The 12,822-nt window shown below is 39.1% G+C and overlaps 1 protein-coding gene across 1 annotated transcript in view; it reads left to right on the forward strand.

Annotated features, from left to right (window-relative positions):
* BCAS3 (BCAS3 microtubule associated cell migration factor) overlaps positions 1-12,822 on the forward strand; it is a 373,523-nt gene that overhangs the window by 107,411 nt on the left and 253,290 nt on the right. Inside the window, exon 14 of the mRNA XM_075719415.1 lies at positions 3,121-3,254. Coding sequence (XP_075575530.1) covers positions 3,121-3,254 — 134 coding nt within the window. The remainder of the gene's footprint in view (positions 1-3,120; positions 3,255-12,822) is intronic.

Raw genomic sequence — 12,822 nt, forward strand, 5'->3', positions numbered from 1 at the left:
TGACATACCTTGTAGCGTACGGTCTCAAAGTGAGCTCTCTAGCAACGTCCTGCTTAGGGTAAGTAAAGATTACAGATTTGGGAAAAAACTTTTGTGAGGAGAAGGGCAAAATTGTATCGCGTCTGCGAACTGTGGGGTTTATTGCACCGTCCGCAGACACCTGCATTTCTAGCCAATATTGGAAACAAGATACCGGTTAGCTAAACAAGGGATAGATTTGATGGACAACGCAGTATGGTAATTCCTGTGTTTTCACTGGCTCGTGATTATTACGCAGCTTTCTGTCTCCAGCTTCCAGACGGATTTTTGGCTTGTTTAAAGTTGGGGTTTTTGGGGTTTTTTTTTTTTTTTTGTTTTACGATCTTCATTGCACTGTGCCATGTGATGGGATACACATGAAGAATGCTGTGCTCAGATCCCTGGGTGCACTCAGCTCTGCGTATGTATTTATAAAAGACTTCTAGCACTTTGGGGGAAGAAAAAAAATCTAGGTTTGCTGAGGCTGTCTGTTCAGTGTTGAGAGAAGCCTTATGTATTCATCTCTTCCAGCTTCTCTTTCTCCAAAGGTCCCTTCCATCTGGAATAAGAGAGAGCACAAAAGGACCAAAAGCACACTCAACTTCTATATAAAGCTATCTAATGCGTGAGGAGAGGCAAACATGGGAATACAGAAGATAAATCTTTACTGTGCGGAATTAGATCTTTTGGAATATCCTCGCTTCAGTAATAGCGGCAGCCTAATTCTAGCACACAAACCCCTGTTTGCTTCCAGCTTTCTCCACTGGAAATGCTATATATTACTGAGGACCGCACACTTCACTAGAAGGGAAGTGTATTTTGTGATGTTTCAGAACAGAATTAATGCAAATTGTGTGCATAATCCCACACTAAAGACTTGGCTGACTTGGACTTGAGCAACTTTAGCTGTATTTCCTATCAACACAGTCACTACAAATCAAGGAAATTGCCAGTTAAGCCAACATTAACATCCAGACCAACCTCAACTCCCATGCCTTACCGCCCAAAGATAATACCCAAATGCACTCACGGATTTCTTAGCTCCATAACAAACTCTCTTTCATTTCTAACACTCGGAATCGGAGTAGCAGCCTGTAACAGTAAAAGTATGTCTACTGGAGGGAATCTTGCTGAGGTCGGATTTAAGATTTTGCGTTTGTGTGATTTTGAGGAAATGGATGCGTGCGATGTGGGTGGCCTCGCGCTCTGTCCAAGCCCCACCAGCACCAGTGGTCAAGCTGAGAAGGAAACTTGTAGGCAATTTTGTCTCTAAATGCAATTTGGATTTCTCTCTGATTTTGTACCTTGCTGCTGGTGGGCCTCATAGTCTTGAACGTATTTGTTTATCTTCACAAGATCCTTATTTCATAAGAGTTACGGTAAAGAGAAACCGAGGCACACGCCTGTTCGCGGTCAGACGAAGTCTGCGATGATGCTGTGTTACCCTGTTTGGAGACTCTGGGGCTGTGCTGTTCCTCCCGTGAGCCGAGCCATGTGCTCACAAACTTGCTTCAGCCTCGGAGGAGGAGGAGGCGCTGGGGAGTGACCTTGAGCCCAGAAGGTCAAGGCTTTGGCTGCTGAAATTTTCCTGTTTGGGCTTAAGGGAAGGGGGATTCCAGGATTGCCAAGGAGGGAAGACACTCAAGATAGTCATCAAGTGATGTTGTAATGGTGGTTCAATAGAAAAGTTAATTAAGCTTAATGTTTACTAAAAGGGTCTTTCTCTGCTTCTCAGTACACAAGAGGATTTTTTTTTTTTTTTTCCCCCCAGTTCTAAAATTCTAAAAGTGGCATATGCTAGGACTTTAATGGTAATGTGTGAGGGCTTTCAAGCTTGTACTGTATATATTTGTTTAGCAGCAGTGAGTAGAAGAGGAAAAGATGAATCGCAGAGCCATGTGTAAATAAACCGAGAAAGCGAACACTCTTTTATGACAGAAATAAGATAACCATTTATCCTTTGAATAGGTGTCATGTAAAATGTGGAGACCTCAGTTCCCTTCCTGAAGGATAAAAGATTTCAATTATGCTTTATGTGGAGAATTAACACAACGTAGCTGTGCGGAAATTCCTGGTTTTCTTTAACAGATGCGATACCTTGAAAATTATTTAAAGGCACTTCAATGTAGCTATTAAACCGCTAAAATCACTTTGTACTTGACGTTAATTAAATGTCGGAGGATTACTTTGGGTGATGACTTCTTAAATTTCATTAATAAGCATGGTAATATAGACATTTTTATAGAGAAAAATAGATCTGAAGTTTGTTTACTGTAGTTCTAAATTCTGCCATGATGCCGTACTTTTCTTATACGTACAACAATGTTTCTTTTTTGGTGTAAAAACTTAAACTTTTATGGCAAATTGAGTTCAAATATGTTTGTAAGTGTTTAAAACCTGGGTTGTGGGCTGACATATAGTGGGAGGAAAAAAAGTAAATAGCATGTCTAAGTTACTGTGATTCTGCTGATCTTCTAATGTAATCATTTCAGTACATCCATCAGTGACCTGTTTTCAATGAAGTTAGTACCTAATTTAATATTTCACTTGAAAGCTCTCAGCTCTGATTTGCTGCCTTTCAAGCAATAAATCAGACAGTTTCTTTCATATACATTTATAAGAAAGATGCTTCTTCAGGACTGTTTCTGGTATGGGTTGTTTTGGCTGGGTTTTGATAATGTTTCTTCTCCCCAAAATTATTATTGTGGAAACATCGATCTTTTTTATACTGGCTCTTTCCCAGTAAAGAGCATTTTGGGATTGCACTCTAACATTCATCACCTCAGTGCTTCATATTGGTCACACAAGTTCTCAATTTCAGTTAGAATATTCCCAGATTTTTTAGTTGGCTTTTGTAGATTTGTATTGTAATACGTAAGTTGTAATACTGCTAATATGATTTCAGGTGAAGTTCTGACTCATTTTTATGAAGTGAATCCCTTTCAATTCAGTAATTTTCTGCAACTGTTTACTTTTGTTTCCAGAAAACAAAATGTAAGCCACGCTAGCTTTTTTAGATGGACCTTCGTAAGCCTCTTCTTTTGCGGTGATTAATCTCTTGTGCTTTTGTGTTTCTTTTTTCTTTTTCTTTTTTTTACCCAGGGATGTTGCTGGTCACTACTGACACATTAGGCCATGATTTCCATGTTTTTCAAATACTGACACATCCTTGGTCATCATCACAAAGTGCCGTCCATCATTTGTATACACTTCACAGGGGAGAGACTGAAGCCAAAGTAAGTTAAACTATTTGCTGAAGAATAATCCCCAGACACCTTATACATTTCGTGTATGTTGGCACTTTAATGTTTGTTTCAGCACACAAAGAGCCTTTCTTACGTTATAGCCACAGAAAGGATAAGAGCACAGCGTTTAACCTGGACAATAATAAATTCTTGCCCTTTACAATGAGGTGCTGTCAGATTTATTCAGATACGACACTACCTCCAAAGAGCCCAGATTATTAGCTGTGTTTGTACTTAACCTTTTCTCATGTAACATGTTAAACATTTGTCTAGTGCCCGTGAAGCAACTGTCAGGGTTTGCTTGACTTTGGTGGTAGAAGCCAAAGACAGACAATTAAAGAGTTGAAAGGAAGAGTTAATCAAAGGACTGTGATTAACTTTTATCTGCACTTCAGCAAAGTGGGGGAACCTGTTGGAGACCGTAGTGATACAGATTTAACTTCCCAGTTTAAAAATCCCACTCTTAAACATGGAAGACTAAATTAGGCTAGATTAGCATAGGGTGAAAAAGTCTGAAATTATATTTTAAAAAATGCTGGGTAAACTGATTTACGGGTAAGGTGGAAAAAAGTGAGAGTGATCGGTTTTGCTAGCATCACTGGGATAGAAGCAGCAGCGCAGCGTGTTGTGCTCGAATCCGTCGCTGCAGTGCTTTTAGGCATCGGGAGAGCCTCACCTTTGTAGCGTTGAGTAACTGTTGAAGAACCTGTTTGAAATACATAAATAAAAATGTCACCACAGGGTAAGAAATGAGTATTGCACTTGCTGATGCAATTACACACTGAAAGCACAGACTTGTGACAGTCTGGCAGATGTAAACTAGTGTGACAGGGAGAAGCCTCGGGCACTGTGATTATGACCCTGACACTGGAAGCTTGGATTATCGTGGTACTGTGATTATAGTTCCTTCAAACCGTTTTTTTTCCTATGACTTGTGCAGTTTGCCTTAAGTTTTTTGCCTTACCTTTAGAACCTGAAAGCTTTATTTAATGCAGTAGTGGTTGATAATGTTTCAATCTGTGTGAATTGAAATTGCTGGTAGTTTGAACACTCTAAAGCTTTGCTGCTACCGTTCTGGAAGAGTGTAATTGCTGTTATAGGCAATGGTTTAGGAATAGCCAGTCTGGAAAGTGAGAGGAAATTGGGAAAAAATTGTACATATGGGATAATATATATAGTACTTACGAGTAATTTTTATAAATAATATGAAGGGCATTGAGATCTGTGTGTATACATATGCTCTGTCATCTATTTGAGCATGTACTATATATAATGTGTTTCATGTGTTAGAGTTATTCTTGGTTTACTTTCATACAAAAAATGGGAAATACCCTATAATCAGTATTGAAAACCAAAGCATAGGGCTCCAGTCACTAGGAACAAAGATGTTCTTCTCTTTCTACAGCTGATAAATTTGTTTTTAAGGCATACATTGGAAACCAAACATAACATGTTTTAGAGAATAAACCTTTATTGATGCACGTTTTTTGGGATATAGTATTAGCATCTCTGTGAAAGCGTTGCATTAAAATTCTCAGAATCTACATAGTAAAGTTTTTTCCCAGTTTGCCACATAGTTTTCATTTGGGACGTGAACAGTATAGCTTTTGGAATGGTATAAAATAGAGAAAATTCTAACCAGTCTGAGGCGTATGGGTGGATTTCACAACTCCCTCGATAATTAAACTATCCAGCAACAATATCGCATTGGTACCCGTGATTCTCAATGCACATCTATCATTTAAAATATTTACATAATGTGATGGATAGTTTTACTTTTTCTTTTGGAATAACGGTACTTGTAGCTGTTTAGTGAGAAAAGTAGTACGTGGTTCTATTCTTTTGTTCCATAAATTTCATGTATAAGTAGCATTGGACAAGAATTTTGGAGACTGTTCAATTTTAAATTCTCAATGCAGATGTTCTGAGACACACACTGGAAGCCTCTGTACCTCCTTTCTTGGTTAGGATAGTATTTATACATTTGCAACCAGACCTTTTTTCTTTTCTTTTTTTTTTTTTTTTTCCCCCCCCTGGTTTAAAGCTAACTGTGAATCAAGGCCAATGGTCTTAAAGGTCACCTTCTGTACTGGAGCTATAAAAAGTTCTAACTTCTGTTGATGGACATGACTGATTATCAGTGTCAAAATTTGTTTAGTTAGTACCCATTATAAATTGTTTAAACATCATCATTATGCCCTTGTTGTATGTGGTATTTTAACGTCCATACTGAAATCATCTGCGTTCGTACGTGAGATTCTGGCCGATAGAGCTTCGCCACACATTTCCCAAAATATCCTTCTTTTGCAGTCTGATGCATGATTTTTCTTTTCTTGCTTTGTGATCCATTAGCGTGTTTCTTGCACATACTTATTACTAATAGCATAAGACCCTTTAGTTCGTGGACAAAGAACTGGTACATTGGTAATGTTTATAGAAGTTTCACGTACTTGTCTGAATGGCTGTGTCTAAGCTGCTGGACACACAGAAGTTCCCTGTACGGGATCACTGCTTCTGCACAAATTGGCTGTACATGGAGTACACTGTAAGACCAGTTTTTCCAAGAAGTGTTGGATCTGCAGTGTATGCTTTGAGTAATACGTGGCATACCAATTTTGCTCTGGGAGCAGAAATTTGGGAACCATATATATTGGTGTTCCAAATATTGACAGGTATATCTGGTGTTACAGCAATGTTTGAATTGTAATTTCACCCAGTTTAGAGTATCAGCCCTGGAGTATCCCCTTTTGCAGGGCTGCAGAATTCCCAGCCTCTCTTTTACCTTGTCTTTAGTGGTTGGAGAGCAGACCAGTAGCTTGGGATGTCTCATTTGTCTCCTAAGAGAGGGTGACAGGAAATCCCCTCTGTCATTCGTATACAGAAGCATCTTAATGGATTAAGTTGCACGCTTAATGTATATTAAAGAAAAAGAAGCAAGTGTTGTGATTTAATAATGGTGTTTTCTGATCGATGTACTGCAGTCAAGCAGTGTCTCTAAGTCACCCACATCTTTCTATTGAGTCAGATGTATTAGGCCTACAGCTGCTTTGTCTTAGTAAAGCTAAAGAATATATGCTCCATCATGCATTAATTTTTCTAAATTCCAGACAAATTCTGGTTTGCTTTGGGGTTGAGAAATTTCAGTCTGAAAGACCTTTTCTACCTTTTCCTGACCATTTCTGAAATGCCAAGAGACTGGCTGGAAAGAGATCTATAGGGGTTTTGTCTCCTTTCATGGACATCAGGATCTTGTCCTTAGCCAAAGCAGAATTTGTGCTAAGCATTGGCAATGAGTTGTTAACAAATGGGATAAAATAGAGACTTTGTACTTTGATCTGTATAAAATGAAAAAGGAAAATTGATGTTAATACAGAATGTTGTGTTTGCATTGACAGTCTATCCCGATAGCTGTATTTATGCTATTTGTAACATTTCTTGGATGGAGGAGGAAGGGACGAGGCTGTTACAAGTTCCTCCACAAGATAAACTTTCCCTGTACTGAAATGTTGCTCACAGCAGACTGTGCTGGTATTCAGTATATATTCAATATATGATCGTATGCACTTTCTGAACAGCTGACGGTCATTTTTCCCTGCAGCGGTGTCCAAAGGCACCTGCTAGCCATCTTCCAGGTTTTGTTGTTAGTGATCTTCTTTTTAGGGCTTGTCTGCCCTGCCAGTCCGCTTGGTGTTGGCTTCGTGATGCCGAGGGAAATTTAGGTACTGTGCTTGGTAAGGTCGGTTTTTTGAGCTTGCATTCCCCTTGATGCGGAATTAAGGGTAAGTATTGGTGTTCTCCCTGACTGTTCACAGCTGGTCTTCGTAACATGGTTTTCCTTTTCTCTTTCTGCATGCTTTGAACAATGAAATGGAGTGTTACTGAGTTTTAAAGTGTTGTTATTGCAAATCTGTGTTGTATTTGCTGACTTTGAGCAGCAAATATAGGAAGAAGCCTTATGTGCTGAATAAAACATTGAAGAGTCAGGACTGTGAAGATCACTCAGTTCCTAACAAAGCCACTGACTTTTTTGTGTGACTCGGATGAAGATGGGGTAAGATGGAAAGTAGACCTCTGTCTCATAAGGGAATTGCGAGGACAACAGCCATGAAAGAATGTGCAGCGCCCAGATACTTTATTGGTTCAAGTGATGCGAGTCCCAAGGTCACAACGTTCAAAGTTACTTTTCTGCAAACACAGACAGAAGTCACTGTTTCAGTTATATTGGATTAATATCTTTTAGTCTTCAAGTGCCACTTATGCTTTAGAATTTTTTTTTTTAACTTAAGAGAACAAAACCCAGTATATTTAATGCACTGTGTTACATCGTGAGGGTTCACTGAAAGCGCTGGTTGTATTTAACCATACCAGGGAGAGAACTGAAGCTCTCGGAGAAACCATGCTTGCACAATTCGGCTGTAAAGGGAAAAAATGTGCATGTGTATGTGCTGCACATTTTGGTTAGGGATACATGTTCTTGTCCTACAGCTCTTGCATTGTAAGTCAACTCTTAGTGCACTCATATTTTTATCCAAGAGCAGTTTGGAAGGTTTTTAATGAAGGTATAGCATGTTCTGAACTGAGGAAGCTCATTTACTTGCAGATGAAAGTTAGACTGTCACCTGATGATCTTTCTCTTTGATCTGAAATTGTAAACAGAAAAAAAAAAATTCCCTGAAAACAGTATTATCTCAACCTAGAACAAATAAACGTAATGATAGCATCAGTGGGCTTGTGGCCAGAGTCCTCTGTAATCTTTTACGCTGTCAGACTTTTGTTATTCTGACTCTCAAACTGCTTTATAACTGACTTCAGTCAGCATAGGTAAACAGAGGGAATGATAAAAACATTCCAGCATGGGCTGCCACGGAACATGTGCAATTTTACGCTTTTCTAGGGAATGCATGAATGTTTTTGTGACGTGATTTCATAGAGACTGTTCAAGGTTGTGTCACGTACTGTGTCCAGGTAGTGAAACAGTGGCATCGTTTACAAATATTTGATGTAAACCTCCATGGCGAAGAGAAATTTCTTCCTATCCTTTGACATAGTTATGTAGCTGCAATTATAGAAATAGTCTCTGCAAGACAGATTTTCTTATTTCGAGGAAAGAATCTGGGGACAGTATTGAAATAATTAAGATTGATTTAGGAAAGTTGATCAGTCTTTGATGAAAGCAGACAATAAGAAACTGCTGCAATTGGAAGTAGCTTAACTACCTTGCGGAGACAGAGCTCTGAGCAGAGTGGCATTTGCCGTTTCAGTTATTAATAGAGAGCAACTACTCTGGCTGAAGGACCCTACTTGAATGTCTCACTGTGCCCAGATTCTGCCATTGTTTTTATACAGAACTGAAATCAGTTTTGACGACTCGGGGAGACAGAGCCGGGTCTATGTAGGTTTGATAAATCATATTGTGTAGTCCGTGATTTTATTATTTTTTCATTTGTGTTTGTTGCTACATCATTTCCTTAATTTTCTCAACCAAAACCATTCAAATGCAGACCAGCTTGCTAATTTATTTTGACCCTTGCCTCCTCAGTGCTGCTGCTCTTTCTCGTTGTTTAACGATATGGGGGTTTTTATTTCTGCCATCTCCCTGTACAGCATAATTAAATACTTAAGTCATGTCCTTCAAATAACGGTATGTTTGTGATATTGCGTAGTGTGCATGAAACTGGGTTAAGTTCCTGTTGTACTAATGCTAGTCATGCTTTATTGTTGTTTCACTTCCCTATTGAAATTTAATTTAATGTAGTGAAGCGCACAAGAATATACACGTTGTTCCTGGTGTAACTCACCGCAACTGAAAACGGGGCACTAAAAAAAAAAAAGAAAAGAGCCCTAGAAAGATCAAAATGCATTTAAATAGTTGTTTCTTGTAATCCCTATGAAAATACATGGTTTGGTGTTGCGAGCTTTGTTTTCTAACTATTGCCTTATGCACACACATCAGGAGTGGATTTGCCTGGGGAGGTACTGTGAGAGCCCAGTAAAGCTCCTTTGCCTTTCCAAGAAAATAAGTGATAGTATACATTTAAGCGCTGTGCAGCAAGTTAGTACAATATTAACTTTTAGAAGCCCTGAAATGTAGAGGCTGGGTGTGGGCTGTCAGTCATTCCCAAGAGCAGTGGTAAACAAGGTCACTGCCTGTCCCATGGGATTGCTTGTGTAATCAGCCATTCCTCCGACTATCCCATTTGAAGCAACTCCTTTTAAAATAAGTTTTCTATGTGCTGCCCTTACTTCTGTTTTGTTTTCTTTCAGTTATGGCTTGAGCTTTTAAATTTTATTCTTTTTGTGAATATGTTCTAATTAACGCAGTGTTTAAATTTGGAGAAGCTGTGGGAATAAGGAAAGAATGATAGCAAAACCTCATATAGATTTCCACCATACAGAGTAAGTGAATGTATGTCAGCTTTGAAGCCTTCGGTTCAGATGACTTCCTCCAGATTTTCAGAATATCAGAAATATTTTTTTGATTTGTACAGTCTTGAAAGCTGATCTTCAGTGGAGCTGTTGACACATGACGTGTCCTGGGAGGACTCCATATATTAAATTACCCTACTGTCTCTCTCAGGTCAGACTCTGAACATGGCAGCTCAATTCTCACTCAGTTTTCTGGAGGATTTTACTTCACAGTGTTCGAAACAGAGGGAAATAGGATCGTGGAAGTTCAAAAGAAGCATAGGAGAAGAGTAACTGAAGGAAAACAGGAGAAGACAGTATGGAGTGAAAAGAAGTTATGGAGGTTAGAAGGAAATGCTTTGATGGAAAGGGTTGCGAGAAACAAATGGTGAAGGTGAGAGAAATGACAGAGCTAAAGCAAGCTGTATGATGGAGGCTTCATTGTATAATACATGCTTATGGAAAGATTTCTTTCCTAGCACCTGTTAAGAAAACCTTTCTCAGACTCAGGAATCTCAGGATTCATGGAGCAAGCTGAATAGCCTATAAAATATAGACAAAATTTCTGTAGACCTCCTGTACAACAGGAGTCACAGAATACCTGGTTTAGACACGAGTGAATTGGAGGATGCACGCTCTTTTCCTTATAACATTCTGTGGTTGTCTTAAGTGCATTGCTTTGGTGTTTCTAAGGAGGGCCTTGAAGCATCCAGTGATTTCACCGACACTTTTGGATATGCGAGAAATGTAGATTGAAGCTTAAGTAACCAAACTACTCACAAACTAGGGAGGAATGGTAGTAAAGCTAGGAGAATGCACTGACGTTCCCACAAAAATATTTAGTATTGCAATTTAGAATACCTTAAGGGTTCCCGAGTTAAACCAAATCTCAGGTCAATAATTCTCTTTACTGGCCCAGACAGAAGAGGATAGATGAAATTTTGAAATACAGACATGAGTATTAAATCTAATGTTGACCTTGAGCTATAGAATAAACTTTGCATCGTGAGAGATCTAGTGTACTTTGTACTTTATTAACATATATCTGTAAACACGATGGGGTCTTGATTGATCTTTGGTATCTAAACATTACATCATAATTAACAACAAATCCAGAAATATATTATAAATACATGAAATAATAGTACATTAACCTAAAGGACAGCAATAAATTGCAACGCTTAGCATAAACTTGAAAACCACTAATGGGCCACTGTGCAGTTTGTTTATACTATAAGCAGTCAAGAACTCTGTGTAATGTACAGTAACAGTGTGGTGAATAACAGCAAGGCTGATGTGATAATTTATATATTTTTTTCTCATGGACACACTCAGCTGATTTTTGGAAGTCATTTCTGAGACTGCTGTGATGAGCATTCTCCGTTCAGCTTGGCCCACTGCTTTCTTCCAGGTCTACTGGAAAGTTACGGACTCCTTTGCATTGCACAGATGGATTTGTGCTGTTTTGATATGAACGTATTTAATTCATGGCCTTGTATGAAATTGGACTTATTCTCTGAATTAACTCCTTGAGCTGTCTGTTGTACTGCTACTCATCGTTTATCTGTGAAAGACCAGTCAAGCCAGTTTTGAGACTGGTAGGAGATGGGTAGAATTACTGCACGTGTAACGGTAGCTTCCAAAATACTTTTTGTCGCTGCTGAGTAGGCTTTCATAGCTGTATTCCTGTAAATCTTAATTCATTTCACACTCACCTGCCAACACTTTTTTTCCCCTTGTTATTACTGAGTCTTAAAAACCTGTTTGTTCTTTGCCTCTGTGGTTTCAACCATATTTTAAGTAGCCATGACCATGATACCCACTCTTTCTGCAGAGAGTCTGTGTGATCGTTATTTTAAAGAGAACATTTTAGATTACGTTGTTCCAAACTTTCTTCCTGAAGATCAGGAATACTTTTTTCTGTGTAATGTTTACATTGAGAAAAAACATCCTGTCACGATTGTTTCCCAGTTTCTTGGCTTGTGTTGTCATATGCCAAGGCTGTTGTATGTGTTTTTAAACCAACATAGTGCTAAGGACGCATACTGAAAATGGATGTAGAAACAGAAACATTTCTGTTACGCAGTACGGCAAGATACAATTCTATTTTCCTCTATCATCTCATAGAAATGCCCTCTAAAAATGCTCTACCAAATAAGATAAGAGAGGGTACGTGGTGGATGTGAGTGAACGCATTAAAGTGTTTGGCTGTGAAATCAGTTGAAGTGGAGGAGGGAAGAGATTGAAGAGGCACAGGCAGCCTGAGCCTGTCCTGTAAATGCAGCTTAAAGGTGTCAGTTCATGGAGGGAGATTTGTAAAGTCCCTTCCAGAAAGCCGTGGTTTCAGGGGCAAACGCTCTTCTGCGAGGAGCGTGAAACTGGAGAGCAAGCCACAAATAGCTTGTGTTGGTGGCGTGGAGCGAGGGAGCAGAAGAGCCGAGAGGAAGGAAGAGAAAAGCTGTTTTCTTAGGGCTGGGACAGATGGACGGTTTCAGAGATCAGGAGGAGAATTTAAAGCTGGATCTAAAATGAATACTGAATATTTGGAGAACAGTGATGTGTTCAGAGGGGTCACATGTAATGACAAACATGGCCATTCGTGTTATTAGAAATTAGAAAACAGGGCCTTGATAGGATTGGAATTATATTCCAACAGCTTTAATGATTTTATCAGATTGGTGATCTTTCTGCTGTAACCAAGAACGGCAATTTCTATATGGTTCTTGTGTTTGATTCTGACCGGTCGAAATCACCTCTTTAAACAGCAAGTATTTAAATGCTCTTGGTGCCGTAGTTTTTCTCCGACTCCACGGCTTTGGGGTTTCTTTTTTTGGCTCTTGTTAATCCCTGTGGGGTCTCTAATCCTTTTTGAGCAATCTACTAAGGTGAAACACTTTGTAGGCAAACTAGGAGCTCTAAGTGCTGTGACTTTGTCGGTAATACCAGAATCACTGAAAGTGCAAAACCTGTCAGATTTGGGGGAGATTGTTTAGCTATATCATTAGCAGATCATTTGGGTATGTCACCCTAATTGAAAAGAGCAGGTGTGTAGCGCTGTTTTTTAGTTTATCTATGTAATGTTGATGAAGCATTTTGTGTCGTGACAGTCTGTCAGCCAGATATCTTGTCACAAGTCACAAGACTTAAATCCTTT

The sequence above is a fragment of the Pelecanus crispus genome, chromosome 12 (genome assembly GCF_030463565.1).
Source record: "Pelecanus crispus isolate bPelCri1 chromosome 12, bPelCri1.pri, whole genome shotgun sequence".
In the NCBI taxonomy this organism is placed as follows: domain Eukaryota; kingdom Metazoa; phylum Chordata; class Aves; order Pelecaniformes; family Pelecanidae; genus Pelecanus; species Pelecanus crispus.